At 41.5% G+C, this 21,234-nt stretch overlaps 1 protein-coding gene across 1 annotated transcript in view; it reads left to right on the top strand.

The window, feature by feature from the left end:
- LOC119792001 (potassium voltage-gated channel subfamily D member 1-like) overlaps nucleotides 1–15,425 on the top strand; it is a 29,552-nt gene extending 14,127 nt beyond the window's left edge. The window contains exons 2-6 of the mRNA XM_038298423.1: nucleotides 3,346–3,508; nucleotides 4,753–4,836; nucleotides 10,210–10,305; nucleotides 12,403–12,653; nucleotides 14,347–15,425. Of these exons, the coding sequence (XP_038154351.1) occupies nucleotides 3,346–3,508; nucleotides 4,753–4,836; nucleotides 10,210–10,305; nucleotides 12,403–12,653; nucleotides 14,347–14,554 (802 nt within the window). The 3' untranslated portion in view covers nucleotides 14,555–15,425. The remainder of the gene's footprint in view (nucleotides 1–3,345; nucleotides 3,509–4,752; nucleotides 4,837–10,209; nucleotides 10,306–12,402; nucleotides 12,654–14,346) is intronic.
- Nucleotides 15,426–21,234: the final 5,809 nt, after the last annotated feature.

Below are 21,234 nucleotides of genomic sequence, written 5' to 3'. Positions count from 1 at the left end.
TAGAATAGATTCGAATAGAATAAATTAGAATAGATTAGAACAGAACAGATTAGAATAGAATAGATTAGAACAGAACAGATAAGAATAGATTAGAATAGAATAGAATAGATTAGAACAGAACAGATTAGAATAGAATAGATTAGAATAGATTAGAATAGATTAGAACAGAATAGATTAGAATAGATTAGAACAGAAGAGATTAGAATAGATTAGAATAGAATAGATTAGAACAGAACAGATTAGAATAGATTAGAATAGAATAGATTAGAATAGAATAGATTAGAATAGATTAGAACAGAATAGAACAGAATAGATTAGAACAGAATAGATTAGAATAGATTAGAACAGAAGAGATTAGAATAGATTAGAATAGAATAGATTAGAACAGAATAGATTAGAATAGATTAGAACAGAATAGATTAGAATAGATTAGAACTGAAGAGATTAGAATAGATTCGAATAGAATAGATTAGAACAGAACAGATAAGAATAGATTAGAATAGAATAGAATAGATTAGAACAGAACAGATTAGAATAGAATAGATTAGAATAGATTAGAATAGATTAGAACAGAATAGATTAGAATAGATTAGAACAGAAGAGATTAGAATAGATTAGAATAGAATAGAATAGATTAGAACAGAACAGATTAGAATAGATTAGAATAGAATAGATTAGAATAGAATAGATTAGAATAGATTAGAACAGAATAGAACAGAATAGATTAGAATAGATTAGAACAGAAGAGATTAGAATAGATTAGAATAGAATAGATTAGAACAGAATAGATTAGAATAGATTAGAACAGAATAGATTAGAATAGATTAGAACAGAAGAGATTAGAATAGATTAGAATAGAATAGATTAGAACAGAACAGATAAGAATAGATTAGAATAGAATAGAATAGATTAGAACAGAACAGATTAGAATAGAATAGATTAGAATAGATTAGAATAGATTAGAACAGAATAGATTAGAATAGATTAGAACAGAAGAGATTAGAATAGATTAGAATAGAATAGATTAGAACAGAACAGATTAGAATAGATTAGAATAGAATAGATTAGAATAGAATAGATTAGAATAGATTAGAATAGATTAGAATAGAATAGATTAGAACAGAATAGATTAGAATAGATTAGAACAGAAGAGATTAGAATAGATTAGAATAGAATAGATTAGAACAGAATAGATTAGAACAGAATAGATTAGAATAGATTAGAACAGAAGAGATTAGAATAGATTAGAATAGAATAGATTAGAACAGAACAGATTAGAATAGATTAGAATAGATTAGAATAGAATAGATTAGAATAGATTAGAACAGAATAGATTAGAATAGAATAGAATAGATTAGAATAGATTCGAATAGAATAAATTAGATTAGAATAGATTAGAATAGATTAGAACAGAATAGATTAGAACAGAATAGATTAGAATAGATTAGAACAGAAGAGATTAAAATAGATTAGAATAGAATAGATTAGAACAGAACAGATTAGAATAGATTAGAATAGAATAGAATAGATTAGAATAGATTAGAATAGATTAGAACAGAATAGATTAGAATAGAATAGATTAGAATAGAATAGATTAGAATAGAATAAATTAGAATAGAATAGTGTTCTTCCTACTGTGTTTTATGCCTTAAATGCTTCCTGGTTCTTGGATAGATCCACCTGATCCAGAACCTCCGTTCCGTTTGGACCCACTGGTTCTGATTTACTGCTGCTCTCTGCAGCAGAAACCCCATCAGGACGTTTTATGGCCGCTGGGGGGGTGGGGGGGGGGCTCTGATTGTGTTTGGAAATAAAGACGCTCTTCTTCAGGATCTCATTATGTTTTAGCTGCTCAGAAGCAGTTTTTACTTTCCAAGCTGCGTCTCATTAGTTTAATCACTGAGGCTGAAGAAAACTAAACTAGTCTGGATCAGTTAGAAGAACCGTGACCCGCTGCCCACACAGACTGTAACTCTATAAGAGGGTCTGCTACCTTTGGGTTTGGAGGATAAAATCTTTTTCTTTAAAAATAATCATTTAATGAATTTAGTGTTAATCTGTTAAAAACAAAAAAATAACAATAATTTTTGTTGCGATCACTGAGTCTGGGAGCGGCCATTTTTGCCCAAATATAGTAGCCCCTCCCTCCTGCCATCTTCCAGCAGTGACGTCACGGTGCGGTAAGCCTAGCGCCATTCTCCCCGCTTTCCAAGCTAAATCAATGGGAACTACTAGACACATCTGCAATCAACAACAATTATTGAAGATTTCCAGAGGACTTCACCATTGAAATTCACCAGAGCTATAGTGAAACTGACAATGCCCACGTGCATGGCAGCTGGATGCTGGAATACATCGGGTAAAAAGGAAAAAAAGAGTGAAACCTTGAAAACTCGCGAGATCAGGATGGTCTCACGAGGCTAGCCAGGTCCAGGTTCTGACCCAAAAATACATTGATGTTACCATGGAGACCAGTGGATGCAGCCTGGTGGAGATCAGGAGACATAACAGGTTCTGCTGGGGAGGAGATAGATGGTCTCCTTGGAGGTGCAGAGCTGCCAACATCTCAACACTCAGATGTCCATCAGAATAAACCAAAGAAAATAATCCAGATTTATCTGCTTCTTATGATTGTCCAGCTGATTATAGCAAAGACTGAGGCTTCCTGACCCGAAACAGAACTTCTACTGAACATGAAGAACTTGGTGAACTCAGAACCCAAAAGTTTCTGATCCTGGATGAAACTCCACAAACAGATCAGCCGCTCATCATCAAACCCATCTCCAGAAATAGCAGCAGGTCTAAGAGCTGAAGGTGGAGATGTGAGGATTAGCAGCTCAGATGAGCCTGAAGCTCTGAGTTAATCCGCAGCAGCAGGTGGATGAGCGGAGAGCCGCACCTCAGCAGCCTCAGATCTGCTCCACCGTCCCGCGCTGATCCCTACTCTACAGTTTAGATCCTCGCTGCTGTGCAGTTTTATCTGCAGATTATGAATATTTCAGAAACTAACTGGAAGTTGTAGTTAATTAACAGGTCATTCAAATCAATGATTATTAGTTAGATTATTACTGAAAGCCCTTTAGTTTGGATTCCTGAACTGACTGTTAGAATTCAGTTGTCTTTCAGCAATGCTGTACAGTAATATTTGACTGGATGATCTGGTGAACTGGAAAGTGCCCTGAGATGATGTGTTGTGAATTGGCGCTATAGAAATAAACTGAATAGAATTGGATCGGAACTACAGACAGACCCAATGAAGGTTATTTGCTCCTCTGAACAGGTTCTAATGGAGCCAGTCCAGCACAGAGCCTGTTTGGTTCCTGACGTTGTGTTTTGCTGCTGCAGGTACGGTGACATGGTTCCAAGCACCATCGCAGGGAAGATCTTTGGTTCCATCTGCTCTCTCAGCGGCGTGCTGGTGATCGCCCTCCCAGTGCCGGTCATCGTGTCCAACTTCAGCCGGATCTACCACCAGAACCAGAGAGCTGACAAGATGAGAGCCCAGCAGGTCTGCATGCGTCTCTGTTTTCAGACACACCTGGACCGGACTTTATGGGAAAAGTCAGATCAGCAAGGAATAATCAAAGGATCATTATTTATACCTAAAACTAATAGTTTGCTGTGATTTAATGAATTTAGCGTTAATCACTAAAGAAATAAAATCATACTTTTCATCGCGATCACAGAGTCTGGGAGCGGCCATTTTTGCCCAAATATAGTAACCTCTCCCTCCTGCCATCTTCCAGCAGTGACGTCACGGTGCGGTAAGCCTAGCGCCATTCTCCCCGCTTTCCAAGCTAAATCTATGGGAACTACTAGACCCAAAATTTAGAAAATTTATATATATATATATTTTTTGTCATTATCTTCTGCAGGCCAGTTAGTTCTTCGTCAGCCTGAACACCTAAATTCGGCCAATCATATATCAACAGTCATCTGTCAATCAAATGTTTTCGGTCATAGCATCTTGATTCATATGTCGCAGCTAATATACGCAACGGTTGAAATCAGAATCCTTTCCTTTCCCATTGAGTTGCGTCCCAGTGTTCACGGGGATGGACGTCTGTGTCTTCGGCAGGCGTAGAGCTAACAGAACTGGCAGCGTTGCGAGGCAAGGGCTCAAACATGTACGGCTGGAAGCCTTCTACACCAAACCAAGCTTCTGCCGCCCTGGCGTGCTCTTCCACAACATCTTCGTCCCCGCTTTCCTCCTCTAAATAAAAAATGGATGACGGAGGAGACTCATCCACGACCTCCGACACTAAACTCTCCTCCTCTTGCATGTTTCCGCTGTCCAAAGCGTTCCTTGACAGCGTCGTTTCTAAGGCACCAATTTAGTGCTACTTGGTCCCAATGGAATTTCCCATTGGGAACCTGCTAGCACTAAGTTGCTAACTGGTTAGCAAGATGACAAAGATGGATGCCTCCAGTTAAGCACATTTAAATGAAAATTTAAAAAACACTTATCATTTATTGAACAGTATGTAATAATTTAATATTTAAAGTTCTTTCAAAAGTTTGGATTCTGAATATTAGCGGACTTTTCCTTTAAAACTGGAACCAGTGGTCTAAACCAAAGTTAGCTTAGCTAGGAGGCTGCAGCTTTCTTAGTTTTCAGTTCAGGGTCAGTCAGGTCAGGTCAGAGGGGGGCTGATAGTGAAAGGAAGTCAGAAGATCCTCAATAAGGATTCAAAGCATCAAGGTGTGTCGGTGTTTGTTGACGCTGTTGTTTTCCTGTGTTTCCATTCACAGAAAGTGCGTTTGGCTCGAATCCGAATGGCGAAAAAAGGAACGACCAACGCCTTCCTCCAGTACAAAGAGGACCACACTGTTGGAGTGAGACACACACACACACGCATGTTTGTTCTGCTGTATGTAGTGGGGACCATGTGTTTTCAGTCATTTTTAATCCTTTCTATAACCTGACTCCTCCAGATGGATTTGCTCCGCATATCCATCTGGAAACCTTCCGTTGAAGTAATTTTGGGAAGGGGCGAAAATACTGGCTAGCTGATTGGCCTATGTTGGTGATAGACGGGCCAAATAAACCAATCAGATCAACGAAGCATATGACGTACTAACAGAGCGACGACGAAGAGGAGCCAATTGATAGATCAAACTCTTGCCGAAACCAGTCGGGAGAAGAGCAAAAACATCTTTTCCTCTGAGAAAAGCCTCCAGAGCAGTGTTTTGCTCTTCTTTCAGTGAAGAAATACTCTGTAATTCCGATAAAACTTGCTCGATAGCCACACTAACGCTAGTTTCATCGGCTGAAGCCGCCATGTTCGCGCTTCTCGTTGCGTCACACCTCAACCCGCCTCAAAGCCAACGCTGATTGGACGTTCGTTTGGTGAACGGCTCCAAATTTTCTTCAACGGAGAGTCTCCAGACTGATCTGCGAGTGAAACCTTGAAAGCTCGCGAGATCAGGATGGTTTCACGAGGCTATCCTTTCTATTCCCTAACTCTAAAACTAACCCTAACCATTAGCAAAATAGCTTGCGAGGAACAGCAAAACAACTGGTCCTCATTGCGATGGTGAAATTGGAAAAATGGTCCTCACTCTGACGCCCCCCCACCAACACACACACACCCCGACAGTAAAATAAGGCCTGAGAAAGACATGCAGCTCTAGGAATAACATTAGATGATACGGAGCTAAATGAAGGCCATGAAGTTTGTTCTACAAAATAGCTTGAAATTTCCTTTTGAAAATGAAAAAAAAGAAATAATAATCAAATAAATTTAAATAGACTAAAAGTGCTGCTCGAATGCGTCAGCATCATAATTCCCCCAAATATATTTCTTTTAAAATAAACTGCATAGATCAGTGAAGAAGGATATTTAATAACTAGTCCCATAAACATTAAACACCAACGGCGTTTCTAAAAACGATTTTATTTCTCAACAGATGCATCAGAATATATTTGTCCAGGAAGTTAAGCTTTCACTCATCCTCAGTTTATTTTAAATATTTACTCTTAAAATCTCTCCAGCCTTCGGTGTCATCCTCCCTTTTTCTTTTCTTTTTTCTGTGCGCCGACCTTCTGAAAACCTGACGGTCTTAGTTAGCCGTCGTTGTCCTGGTCAAACCATTTTATGTTCAGGTGGGGGGAGTTCTAAAGGCCCTTTATTTAAAGAAAACATATTACATATAACTAAAACACATATATGTATATATTTAGATACTTTAATATTTTTATCACAAATATTTTCTGAAAAATTACTTGACATTTACTTGTCAATTTTGGACCCCTCTATCCTGGGCTTGGGGACAAATGACCCCTTTGTCGCCCCCTGTGGTCAGGTGTGGAAACAGCAACCATTTCTGCTGAACGCTTTTCTCCTCAGGTCGTCTGAAAGCTGCTAATAATAATGAATTTTATTTGTAACGCACTTTACATTTGAATTCAAATCTGAAAGTGCTAAAATTCAAAAAGGGAAAATTAAAACAAAGGTTAAAAGACCATAACATTAAAAACAGAGTAAAAAGACGATCATTAAAATCAATACATCTGAAGGCAAATGTAGCCTATAAAAAAAATTAGCTGCTTTACACAAAGCTGCTGTTGGATCGTCACATCTTCTAGATGTGATGCTAACTTTGCTGAGTCATCCATGGTTGGTTTATAACAAGGGAGTGAAGTGATTATGGACCTCACTATAAATAATTAAGGAGCTGCAAAGTAAAGCAAACATGAACAAACAATAATGTCTAAGAATTTTATATGAAGTTTTGATGCCAAAATAACATTTTTTGAAAAAAGTTTCTCTATAATTTTGCCCCATTAAGGTCCTGAGATGATCAGGACCATCCTCCTGGTAGTTCTGGCTTTGCAGAGATTATTTTTTTTCCAATATTGATCAATAAAACTAAAAAGGAAAGCGTCTGTAGGTGCTGAACAGGGTTCAGGCCTTCAGAGGGGATGTCCATGTGCTGCAGAACCTCCCAGCTTTCAGCTGATTAGATGTTAAAGACTCGATGAGGCCCACTCTCACCTCCCAGCTTCGTCATGTTTCAGGCAGACGGATTAAAGGTTTCACAGGAGCGGCTTTTAGCTTTACCTAAGCCTGATGGAGCTAACTGCCAGGTCCAAATCCACCGTTAGTGCCGAGCGGGAACCAAGGATTTAAAAGGAGCTTAAAGAGATAGAGGAACAGGAGGATTCATGCAGTGAAGATATTTTATTCTGATATTATTTCATCATCCCACAGTGGGGAAATTTAAAGGTCAGAGACAGAGAGAGACAGTCTTAGCTTTGAAACCGTAACCAGTAACGCCGACCAACGATAAGACAAACCTGGAACATCATTAACATCAACCTGAAGCTTTTTTTTTTATTTATTAAACAAGAACGAATCTCTGTCCCTCTTTAACCATAAATGTCTGGTACAGAGCCCACTAAAGGCCCCCAGGGGCCACACCCACTTTAACCTTCTGACAAAGTAGGTCCCTTTTAAAACAATTCTCTAATATAATTTTTCTTCTTTAAAAACTACATTTTGTTTTTAAACTACGGAAGAGGATTAGGGCCACTGAAAAAAAAAAAGTTAACTGATTTTTAAATTTTATTTCAGTTTAACATGGGAAAAAAGTCAGAATTCTGACTTTTTTCTCAGAATTCTGACTTTTTTCCCATACTAAACTGAAATAAAATTTAAAATCAGTTAACTTTTCTTTTTTTTTTCCACTGGCCCTAATCCTCTTCCGTATAAAACACATTAAACATGATGGATATAATTTAAGGATTTAGCAAACATGCCGGAATCCTCTGGAAAAATGCTTCAACGGGTATATTGCTCCACCCTTCATGGTTGGTATCCATGGAAACAACAGAGTCGTATCTTAATGAAACCTATTGTACATCATTGTTAGATGTTGTCAGCTGTTTGTGTGTAACACGTTTTTAAAAGTAAAAGTCAATTTCATAAACCATGTGCTTTACTTTTAGCTTTAGGCCCCTTTAGCAAAATATTAGCTTTAACCACCGTTAGACTTACGCACCGTTAGCTTCAACTAATGTTAGTTTTACACATCGTTAGCTTTACGCAATGTTACCTTTATGCACCATTACCCTCACGCACCGTTAGCTTTTGACAATGTTAGCTTTCTGCGCTGTTAACACAATGTTAGCTTTACGCACTGTTAGCTTTAGAGAATGTTAGCTTTACGCACCGTTAGCTTTCCTACACGATGTTAGCTTTACACAAAGTTAGCCTTACAGACTGTTAGCCTTGTGCGCGTTAAGCTTTATACAATGTGAGCTTTACTCACCGTTAGCTTTATACAATGTTAGCTTTTGCACCATTAGCCTTATGCACTGTTAGCTTTTCACAATGTTATCTTTACACAATGTAATCTTTACCAATTGTTAGCTTTGCACAATGTTAGCTTTACGCACCGTTAGCTTTACACAATGTTAGCCTTAGCCACCATTAGCTTTAGGTAATGTTAGCTTTGTGCACGATTAGCTATGTGCATGGTTAGCTTTACACACCAATAGCCTTACACACCGTTAGCTTTGCACAATGTGAGCTTTACACATTGTTAGCTTTGCACAATGACGTCATACACACTCCGCTTTGCTTTAAAAAATTATAAATATAAAAAATCTAACGGCGGATGTCTGGGGGACAGTGATTTGCCTACATGTTATGAATGCTGGCGTTCCATAAAGAATAAATGATGAACAGTTTGTCATGTTTGGTTTAAGGTGTCTAACCCAGATGCAGAACACTCAGAGGCAGGAGAAAAGTTCAAAGATTTGAACCCAATAAATGAACAGGTCCAGAGGGGAACTCGTTTGGTCACGAGTGGGTTCTGAAAAGCACACAGAAAAATCAGATCTAGGACGGGTCACGAGTGGGTTCACTGCAGAGGGGGACAGAGGAGTTAGTGGAGGTCCAGGTAATTTGCAGGATGAGAGTGTGCAGGGCTGTACCTGTTCTGGAGTTGAGCAGAGCTGCAGAGGGGGGGAACCTTGAGGGTCCAGAGGCTGTCGGCAGGCTGAGGGCAAAGGCGGAGGCAGAGCTTAATTTGAGTGCAGGCAGATCACAGATTTGAGTTTCCTTCCAGTGTCTTCTGAGAGCGGGCAGGCAGATCTTTGACAAGAATAATTCTCCAGAGTACTTCTGAGAATGGACAGGCAGATCACCGGCAGAGAAACTCTTCAGGGTTTCAGGTTTCAGGCAGGTTCAATCTAGGAAGCAGAGAGCAGAAAACAGATCAGGTTCAGGTTTTCAGGGAGTCAGAGGTTCAGACAGGCTGGTTGGCTCAGGCTTGTAACCGTTACTGGCAAACACTCTGGCACTGGAGAGAAGTCCTCTGCCTCCTTAAATACAGATCTCCTGATGAGCAGATGAGCGACAGGTGGTGCAATCAGCTCCGGCTCCAGGAGATCTAGTACGCCCTCTGGTGGAGAAAGTGGACAGACCTCCAGATCCCAACACAGTTTAGTTTGTTCCTTCAAGTCGTTGCCCATAGGAAGACGTTACTGGATATAACCTAACGGAATATCTTCAGAACGGCTCCAAATGACACTAAACTCATATGGGTGATAGAACATGATGCAATAACGTAAAATCAAGGGCCCAATGGTTTACATTAACCAAAAAATAGTTTGATCTGAGTGAAGCACAGAGGAGGAAGATCACAGTCGTTTCCTTAGGGTTTAGTTACACTATCAACCCATTAAAGACATCAAATCATATAAATAAGATTTGCCTTTGAGTAGGATAAACTCAAAAATGAGGAAAATGCACCACTGGGGTAAAAAACACTTATTCCATTAGCAAACTGTCTCACTTACCTACTCAAAATAAGGGTAAATACACTTAATTTAAGACATTTTTACTTCTGTTTAGATTGATTTTCCAGTGTAGCTTCAATGTGATATTCTGATCTTTGATTCCTTCAGGATCAGCTTTCCTCTTCATACCGAACGACTTTACTTCAGAAATCAGCAAAATAAACATTAACACTAGCAGCAAACATCAGGAGTGTTTTTCTCTGCATCGGCTCAGTGGGTTGGAAGCCTGCAGGTACAATGATTGCACCTGATGAGGACATAAGCTGCTACCCCGACCTTCTAGTTTACACCGTGTCTCCTAAGGCTGAGCCTCTTTCTGTGAAATTAAACCAAATCAAAGGACTCCAGTAACTAATGAATCATACTTCCTGGATTTCACTGAGAATTGTTCTGTTTTTCAGGACAGAGACAGCGACAGCACGGCCCTGTGTGTGAAGAACAGATCGGCGTTTGAACATCAGCACCACCACCTGCTGCACTGTCTGGAGAAGACCACGGTGAGGCTGGGACCAATGCTGCCACTCTGTAGATAGGCCTGGGGGGGAACTGGGGCAGTGGGGTTCATAGGATACCTGGAGAGTTGTTGCTTTGAACTGTTCAATTTCTATTATTCTTTCACATTTCATTCTGTTTGCTAAAATTAAGATAAATAGCTAAATGTTACATCTAACTACATCACACATCTAATATCTCTATATCTGATCTATATATTCATATAAATCTTTCTATTTAAATGTTTAAAGAAATCTCACATTTAAATCTTAAGAAGTTTTGCTAATCGACCACGTCCCTTTAACATCTCTACTAGCGCTGACGCCGGGCATGCACGGTACGATTTATTTTCAATCGTTGCACCCCCACCATGCTGCTGGGTTTACATCTGAGAGGAAGAAGAAGAAGAAGAATCCTTGTTTGCCCACTGAGCGATTTGCCCACGACCACCTTACGACGGCCGACTGAATTTCAAACATGTTTGATTTTCTCCCGACCTTCTGATTCCTGATGGGGAGGTGGTCGTTAGAGGCTGATCGCCCCTTGTTACCCCCGTACACTACACCACGCACCATCAGGCTGAAAGTCGGCCCCATCCAAACATTTTCGCAATCGATGCGAAAAGGCCAAAACATCGTACAGTGCACGCCCGGCTTTACTGGAACACTGATAAAAAGAGGTGGCATGTTCTGAAGGTTGACGCCCACCTCCCCTTCTCATTGGTGTTCCTATTTTTGGGGGCGTGGCTACAAGTTCAGCTTTTATCCAGCATGTCTTCAAAAGATTTAGATTCACCATTTTAATTAAATATATTTAGTTTTAGTTTTTTTTATTTTAGTTTTGATAAAAGTATGGTAAATTATAATATGGTAAAAATTATTATTTAAATATAAAAAAGAAAAAAAAATATATATATATATATTTAGATCTTTTATTTTATTTTTTATAAAAGTATGGTAAATTATAATATGGTAAAAAATTATTATTTAAATATAAAAAAGAAAAAATATATATATATATATATATTTAGATCTTTTATTTTATTTTTTATAAAAGTATGGTAAATTATAATATGGTAAAAAAAAATATTATTTAAATATAAAAAAGAAAAAAATATATATATATTTTTAGATTTGAAAAAAATTAAGATTTACATGTAGAATTAGTTTTAGATATAAGATTTAGAATATAGATTTTGATTTAAAATTAAGGTATAAGACATATTTAGACTTAAGTATCATATTAAAAAAACAGATTAATATCTAAGGTATATATATTTAAATTAAAATTTCGTTTCACTGCTATATTTTGATTTAGATTTAATGTTTGGATTAAACAAATAGATTTTAAGTTTAACCACACCCCTTTAACGTCCCCACTTAGACTTAAGATCGTAGATATATATTTATATTAAAAATGTATATTTAAGATAGAGGTAAGGCTTTTAAGATATATATTTAAATCAAAAATGATGCTTTTAAAATTATATTCATATTTAGGCTTCACTTTTAAATGTAACATTTGAAATTAAGATTTACGATTAGATCTTAATTTAGATATAAGATATAGATTTTGGATTAAGATTTATATTTACAATTAAGATTGAAAGAGAAGATATAGATTTCAATAGAAAATGAAGATATACAGCTCTTATATGTAGCTATAGGCTGTAGAAATAGATTGAATATACAAATTGAAATTTTTAGATTAAAATTAAACATTTTGCCACTAAACTTTAAACAAACATTCAATCTAATTCAGTTTATTTCTATAGCTCCAATTCACATCATGTCATCTCAGGTCACTTTCCAGTTCACCAGATCATCCAGTCAGATTGATTCAAAGTTTTCTATCTAAGGAAAACCAGCTGATTGCATCGACTCATTGACTCTTCAGCAATCCCTCACATGTATACATGTTAAATGTATGTATTGGGGGGGCCTGTAGTCCTTGGCCCTGACCTCTGTTGCCGTTTGCAGTCAGATATCCAGAATGTGCGAATGTAGTGTGAAGCACTCTGGATTCCCAGGACTTTACCAGCAGAGGCCATCAACCATAACGGAGGATTAATGTCTGTTTTTTTTCTCCATCCTTCCTCACAGAACCACGAGTTCACCGACGAGATGAACTACAGCGAGCTCTGTATGACCGAGTCGGTGGGCTTCAGGACCAGCCGCAGCACCTCCCTCTCCAGCCAACAGGGGGCGCAAAACAACTCCACAGGATGCTGCCCCCACCGGGTCCGGAGGAGAGCCGCCATGCGACTGGCGAACTCCACGGTGTCTGTGAGCCGCGGAAGCGTCCAGGAACTGGACACCCTGCAGTTTAAAACCACTACCATACCGCACCAAACGTAAATACCCTCTAGAAACACGAACGATACAAGAATGAACCAACTCTGCTGATCAAAATCCTCACACCAGTGAAAAAACATGGAGGAATTAGCTTCTGCGGTGTTGGATCTTTAGAAGGTTCAGGATACAGCTTCACATTTGTTGAGAAGAACAAAAGGCTGTTCATCGGTAAATCAAATGTTTAAAGAAAAGTCCAGTCAGCAGGAATAAACAATGGATCATTATTTATACCTAAAACTAACACGTTTGAAGTTATTTAATGAATTTAGCATTAATCAGTAGTTAATCAGACTTTCAAAATCGTTCCCAAACCTTCCCAACCCTTCCAGGACCTTCCAAAACCTTCCCAAAACCATCTCATACCTTCCCAGACCTTCTCAAACTTTCCAAAACCTTCCTAGACATTCCCAAACCTTCCAAGACCTTCCCAGACCTTCCAAATCATTCCCAAACCTTCCAAAACCTTCCCAGACCTGCCGAATCCTTCCCAAACCTTCCCAATCCTTCCTAAAACCATCTCATACCTTCCCAGATGTTCCCAAACCTTCCAAATACTTCCCAAACCTTCCAAAACATCCCCAGACCTTCCCAAACCTTCCAAATAGTTCCCAAACCTTCCAAATCATTCCCAAACCTTCCAAAACCTTCCCAGACCTGCCGAATCCTTCCCAAACCTTCCCAATCCTTCCTAAAACCATCTCATACCTTCCCAGACGTTCCCAAACCTTCCAAATACTTCCCAAACCTTCCAAAACATCCCCAGACCTTCCCAAACCTTCCAAATAGTTCCCAAACCTTCCAAAACATTCCCAGACCTTCTCAAACCTTCCAAAACCTTCCCATACCTTCCAAAAGCTTCCCAGACCTTCCCAGACCTTCCAAAAACCTTCCTAGACCTTCCCAGACATTCCCAAACCTTCCAAGACGTTCCGAGACCTTCCAAACCATTCCCAAACCTTCCAAAACCTTCCCAGACCTGCCCATTCCTTCCCAAACCTTCCCAGTCCTTCCAAAAATGATCTCATACCTTACCAGACCTTCCAAATTGTCCCCAAACCTTCCAAAACATTCCCAGACCTTCTCAAACCTTCCAAAATCTTCCTATACCTTCCCAGACATTACCAAACCTTCCAAGACCTTCCCAAACCTTCCAAAACATTCCCAGACCTTCCCAATCCTTCCCAAAATGATCTTATACCTTCCCAGGCCTTCCCAAACCTACCAAATAGTTCCCAAACCTTCCAAAACATTCCCAGACCTTACGAAACCTTCCAAAACATTCCCAGACCTTCCAAAACCTTCCCAGACATTCCCAAACCTTCCAAGACCTTCCCAGACCTTCCAAATCATTCTCAAACCTTCCCAGACCTGCCGAATCCTTCCCAAACCTTCCCAACCCTTCCAAGACCTTCCCAATCCTTCCCAAAATGATCTCATACCTTCCCAGGCCTTCCCAAACCTTCCAAAACCTTCCCATGCCTTACGAAACCTTCCAAAACCTTCCCAAACCTTCCCAGATCTTCCCAAACCTTCCAGAGGTTGAGCCCAGAGGTCTGTTGGCGGTCGGTCATATCTGTTAGGCTGCAGGACTCTGGTTTGGCCCAAAGACCCAGCAGATCTGTTAAACCTGCACTAAATCTGTCAGAAGGTCGAACTTCCTGACTCTGGTCTCTGTCTGTTTCTCTCTCTCAGTCGATCCAGTCTGAACGCCCAGCCTGACGACCTGAAGCTGAACTGTGGCGAGCAGGATTTCACCGCCGCCATCATCAGCATCCCCACTCCTCCCGCCAATACGCCGGATGAAAGTCTCCCGCCATCGCCGGCCCCCATCCCCGGCATCCTGCGGAACACCCAGGCCACCGCCTACACCCACGAAAGCTTCAAAATCTCCTCCTTATAACCTTTGACTCCTCCTCCCCTGATTCAGAGCCCCTTCAATAATCCTCCCCCCTCCGTACCTCTGATCCCGGATCTGGGGAACCACAGGCGAACAGTTGAGACCACTCTGATGGATCCTGGAGCTGCTGGAAGTTCAGAATGAGCGCAGAAAAGAAGTGAACGCTGCAGAACCGTTGGAGAAAGACTCGTACCGGGAAGAGGTTTGGGTAGGAGGAGGTTCCTCTGCTTTTCACACACAGTTCATCCTTAGAGGTCTTGGTTTGGTACCGATCCGGGGCTGGATCACCCTGGACTGTCGGGAACCAGCTGCTGCTTTGGTTTCTTCTAGATTCTTCCCAATTCTTTGTTTAAACAGGAAAATAGCTGCTCAAGTCTTCGATTTTCCTGCCTCCTGCTACAAGCTGAGCAGTGTTTAAGTCAGATGGAAAGATGAATCCTCAGGATTTCCAGCATTTTTGGAATATCTCCTTATTGACCTGAATGATTTGGCCAGTTGGTTCTGAAGGAAAAAAAAAACTCTCAGGAACCAGCTGCTCCTCAAACCGACGGACCTGAACCGAACTGAGCTCATTCCGTCCCTCTGCAGCAGAATCATCTGAACTTACTGAAGGGCCTTTGGATGGTATCAACAGGCTCCAATCCGAACTGCTCCGGTCCGGCTGTAGCTCAGAAGTGTTCGATCCGGACCAGGGAGCTTCTACTCTCTAAAATATGCAACGTTAGGAAACCAGAACCTCATCAGGAACAGTTTAAGTCTCCAGTGATCGCTGCAGGGAACAAACCGACACGGGGAGGAAATGTTTTCACCGAGAGGAAACGACTGAAGCTCCTCAGCTGAAGGTCCCGTTGATCCGGTGGACGTGTGCTTTCCTGCCACGACTTCGAGACAAAACAAAACTAAATCTCCTTCTACTGAATCCAACCAGACTTACCTGCCTAAACCAATCAGCTGGTTCTGCTTTATTAAAGATGGCCGACGCTTCCTAAGAAACCAGTGATCCCAAAGTGTCCAAGCGTCCACCCTAACCCCTACATCATATATACTAGTGAGGACCATATAGTGGACTTCATAGTGAAGTCAGTTAAACAACAGTTTGGACAGATGATCACTACTTTTCGCTCCTGTAGGTCATGTGACTCCCTCTGCCCGTACGGCGCCTGCGACATCTGTTGTTCTTTCTCACTGCCACGACAAATCCAATAATGCTTTGCGAGGAGAGCTTTCGCAAAGCATTCTGGGATATATCTGCTGGTCTAATGACTAGTATTACCCCAATACCAGATACCTGGCTGTGCAGTATCGTTAGCCTGACGTAGTCCTACTCAACTCTAGTCAGAATATGAGTCTGATGCTGCTCCATAGAGCTGTGATTATGGGGCGTGTTTCGAACGAACCAGGAAAAAAATGCCTCTGCACTAGATTGGATAGACCTACAACCAATAAGAGCAACGGAGTGCGTGACGTATGTTAAGCGACGCATAGTTGTTGTCAACAAAAATCAAAGCGTGCAGTTGGACGCCTAGAATAAAAAGATGAGCCTTGATCGCGTTTCTCTGTTCCTCTTTTAAAATTAATTTGCTGTCGATATCTTCTAGAACAGACCTAATACAGAATCTACTCACCTCAACTCTCCAGCGGCAGCCATTGTTGTTGTCACCCAAGCGCACTTTGGTCACGTGGTTGATTACGTTACTGTTGATCATCTGTCCATCATCGTATAAAGCCTGCCCTGACAATTTGATTGGCCCGCCAGATATTGTGCGAGCATACTCGCGCTACTATTGAACAATGCCAGACCGAACTTCCCGACCTCAAACGTTGGGGGCGGGACTAAGTTCGGAATGGCACCCAGGCTACAGTATCGTGTGTCTATATGAAGAAGTGCCAGTGGTGTCAAAAATACACACATTTGTTACTGAAGTAGAAGCATAGATACTGCAGTTTAAAAACACTAAATATAAAAGTTGAAGTCTAAAGTTGAAGAATCAACTTGACCTCTTTACTCAAGTAAACGTGAAAAAGTATGTGCTCCAAATACTACTTTAAGTTTTTATTCCTACCTGGAATGGGTGAAAATAGTTGAAGAAACTTTAGGCTCTCAAAATGGTATCAGTGCCCTGTTGGTTGGTACTCGCCGATACCGATACCACCATTTTAGTGCTGGATCGGAGCTCCGCCTGATACTGGTGCAACACTACTAATGACCATGGATGATTGTTACTTTTGAAGGTGCATTGTGGGAAGTTTTGAGTGCACTACTTTTTCATTCACTAGAGATTTGGACAGCCATCTAAAATGGCGTAACCACCATGTAAGCGCCATATTTGGGGGTTAGGGTGGACGTTCGGACACATCCCTGGTGATCTCACCCTGCAGCTCTGGAATTGGTTCTGCCTTCCTCTTTAGAGGTCCAGATTCGGTTTGGTAGTGTACAGCGCCACCTGCAGACCATTTTGGTGGGAAAAGGTGCCTCTTTGGAGGGCTGGTTTTATAGGAAGCACGGCGCTATGGTCCGATGTATTCCGGGTCCAGAGAGACCAGATAACTTCCTTCAGATCTGAAGACTGATTCGTTTCTTCACAGTTCCAGATCATCTGAATCAGAAGCACTTTTAGCAGCAATAAATGAAGAGCTTGTTTGGTAACAGAGGAGCCCATTTATCTCTGGAGGCGTTCTGACCAATCAGCCTCATTTTGGCCCCATCAGGCTTCCCAAGTCTCCAGATCCAGGCAGGAAAGTTCTCGTCCTTTGATCCCATGAGACCTGAGCTGACCCGAGTTCCTCCATCGACTGTGAGACAGAGACCAGACTGACGCACTGTAACATATTTTGTATCATAAACGATCTCTGCATCTTCTGGAACAAACAGACCAAAAAAAGGCGTAAAAGGTTAGATGGAAGGCGTCGGGTTCTGCCTGACGTTCCTCCCTGCATGAGCCTCGTACCATAGAAGTAGCACTGCTGAACATTAATCTACCTTATCTGAGAATAAGAGAAAAAAAAAACACAGCGGGAAGAAAATCTCATCTGTTGATTTGCATGATGCTGTCGGTTCTGTTGACGTTTTCCTCCTTCCTGTATCCTTCCTTTCTCTGTCCCTCCTTTCTTCATCTTTCCTCCATCCCTCCGTCCGTATTCTATCTTCCCTCCTCTATCTCTTCTTCCTCTGTCCCTCCCTCCTCCCTTTCTTTGTTAAAACTTTTCAGGATGAGGTTTTGCTCCACTGAGGAGAAATTAAGCAGATTATCCAAAAGAGTCTCTGATTCAGGCATGCTCCTCCAGGATGTGTGGGTGTGTGTGGTGAGCAGTCACAATAATGCATGGATACCGTTGTAGGTATTTTACCTGTTTTCTCCTGCAGAGGCGTGAAGAGAGACGAGACTGAACTCAGACAGGAGGCTGTTCATCTCAGAATCATCTCTGCAGGTTCGGGTTCTGCTTCCAGACCCAAACCCAAGCGGCACAAACGCCCAGCGAAGCCTTTAGAGTCCAGATGCATCAAGATTTATGAAAATCCGGCTCAGATTGAAATGAGTAGAATAATATTGGCAAAGGAAATGGTTAAAAAAAGCTGAATTCATTTATAGAAACATTGGAAAACATAAAAATTATCAAATGAAACAGAAATAAATGAAAGCTTAAAGAAATTAAATATGATCCTATTTGTTGCCACAAAATGGGGAAAATCAGGAGAAAAAAATTGGAAGAAAGCTTTAATGTTTGCTCCAGTTATTTATAAAAAAAAAGGCTTGTTTGGGTGAAAATGAACGTTTAAACAAATAAAAAGGCTTTAAACCTGTTTTCATATTTGTTAGAAGGTTCCGTCATGATCAGCTGTAACCATCTCAGACGTTTTCCAGCTTTATTCTAACAAACAAACTGAATTGATTTTATTTTCTTACAGTTTTCAGATGTTTTGCTTTGAAAAGTCACTGAAGTTTATCTGGAGCTTTGACCTAACAGGTGACCTTCTGTCACCTCAGTCTGACTCTGAGCTGGCAGACCATGATGATGATGATGATAAAGTTCAGTCTCTGTGTGGATGAAGGGTGGTAAAAGAATGAAGGAGAAAACAGCTTTAAAGCACAAAGCTGTATATTCCATTCCACTAATAAAGAGCAACAGAAACTGAAGGTGTCTGCTGGACTTCTTTCTAACTCATCAGCTCCCCCTGCTGGTCACACCCCAAACAACAGCGAGCAGGAGGAGGAAAAGCTGGAGAAATGCTGCCATCTAGTGACCAGCAGATAGAACAGCCGCATTGGGACTCAAACACAAAGCTGTCCTTGGAAAACCTTAAACTTTAAAGTTAAATTGGGTTAATGTCCATATTTATCTACAGTTATAACAAATATTATTTGTTATGAGAATGATACATTATTTTAAAAACCATTAGAAGTGGATAGTAATGTATAATTATATTTTAAGCATTATTGTTATAAGTTATAGTAGGAGGTAATCTTAGCAGAGGTTCAATTCAATTCATTTTATTTCTATAGCGCCAATTCACATCATGTCATCTCAGGTCACTTTCCAGTTCAACCAGATCATCCAGTCAGATTGATTCAAAGTTTTCTATCTAAGGAAAACCAGCTGATTGCATCGACTCATTGAGTCAGAGGTGAGTATTATTATGAAAGTTCGCTAAATGGGAATAATTTCACTTTATTTTTTTATGGTAAAATGTTTCAGACAGACAGACTGAGGAATCTTGTTTCTATACATACTTTTTCTACTCGTCATCTTCTGTTTATCCAAGACCGCAGCAGATGGCAGGATTCCTAAACCTTCCCAAATCTTCCCAGACCTCCCACAAACTTCCCAAACGTTCCCAAACTTTCCAAAACCTTCCCAGACCTTCCAAAACTTTTCCAAACATTTCAAAACCTCCCCAGATCTTCCAAAACTTCCCAAAACCTTCCCAAACCTCCGTAACCTTCCTCAACATTCCCAGACCTTCCAAAACCTTCCGGACCTTCCCAAATTCTCCAAAACCTTCCCAACCCTTCCTAGGCCTTCCAAAACCTTCCCAAACTTTCCAAAACCTTCCCATGCCTTCCAAAACTTTCCCAGACCTAAACATTCCAAACCCTCCCAGACCTTCCTAAAGCTTCCAACACCTTCCCAAATCTTCTGAAACTTTTAGAAACCTTCCCAAATCTTCCCAGGACCTCCAAAACTTTCCCGGACCGTTCCAAACCTTCCTGGTCTTTCCCAAATATTCCAAAACCTTCCCAGATCTTCCCAAACTCTCCTAAACCTTCCCAAACCTTCCCAGACCTCCCTTAACATTTCTAAACATTCCAGCCATGGTTCTGTCCTGGTTCTGACTCCAGCCACGGTTCTGACTCCAGCCATGGTTCTGTCCTGGTTCTGACTCCAGCCACGGTTCTGACTCCAGCCATGGTTCTGTCCTGGTTCTGACTCCAGCCACGGTTTTGACTCCAGCCATGGTTCTGTCCTGGTTCTGACTCCAGCCACGGTTCTGACTCCAGCCATGGTTCTGTACTGGTTCTGACTCCAGCCACGGTTCTGACTCCAGCCATGGTTCTGTCCTGGTTCTGACTCCAGCCACGGTTCTGACTCCAGCCATGGTTCTGTACTGGTTCTGACTCCAGCCATGGTTCTGTCCTGGTTCTGACTCCAGCCACGGTTCTGACTCCAGCAATGTTTCTGTACTGGTTCTGACTCCAGCCATGGTTCTGTCCTGGTTCTGACTCCAGCCACGGTTCTGACTCCAGCAATGGTTCTGTACTGGTTCTGACTCCAGCCATGGTTCTGTACTGGTTCTGACTGCAGCCATGGTTCTGACTCCAGCCACGGTTCTGACTCCAGCCATGGTTCTGTACTGGTTCTGACTCCAGCCACGGTTCTGACTCCAGCCATGGTTCTGTCCTGGTTCTGACTCCAGCCACGGTTCTGACTCCAGCCATGGTTCTGTACTGGTTCTGACTCCAGCCACGGTTCTGACTCCAGCCATGGTTCTGTCCTGGTTCTGACTCCAGCCACGGTTCTGACTCCAGCCATGGTTCTGTACTGGTTCTGACTGCAGCCATGGTTCTGACTCCAGCCATGGTTCTGTCCTGGTTCTGACTCCAGCCACGGTTCTGACTCCAGCCATGGTTCTGTCCTGGTTCTGACTCCAGCCACGGTTCTGACTCCAGCCATGGTTCTGTACTGGTTCTGACTCCAGCCACGGTTCTGACTCCAGCCATGGTTCTGTCCTGGTTCTGACTCCAGCCACGGTTCTGACTCCAGCCATGGTTCTGTACTGGTTCTGACTGCAGCCATGGTTCTGACTCCAGCCATGGTTCTGTACTGGTTTAGTTCTGACTGTGTGTTTGAACCAGTTCATAGAGAAAATTCGGGTTTTTAAATGTGGTGCCTCCATCCTTTACTGAACATGTTTGGACCGGTCCTCTGATCAGAACCACCGGAGCAGTTCTGTAGCTCCAGGTGAAGCAGCTGCGCGCAGTGGCTGATGGGAGCTCAGCTAACAGGTGTGTCTCCTCTGCAGACTCCTCCCCTCCTGCTGTTTTGATCCATTTTACTTTCAGTCCGGTTACCGAACCCAGCTCCCGTTAATAGTCCCAACCAGAACCGGCTCCCTGCGTCAGAACTCGGTACCGTGGCCTTTCAGAAGCCCCTCCCCCTCCCAGACTCACCTGGACCTGCCGCCA

This window comes from Cyprinodon tularosa, unplaced genomic scaffold (assembly GCF_016077235.1).
Source record: "Cyprinodon tularosa strain WSP-4 unplaced genomic scaffold, ASM1607723v1 ctg407, whole genome shotgun sequence".
NCBI lineage: Eukaryota > Metazoa > Chordata > Actinopteri > Cyprinodontiformes > Cyprinodontidae > Cyprinodon > Cyprinodon tularosa.
This window is presented reverse-complemented; position numbering and strand designations above follow the sequence as displayed.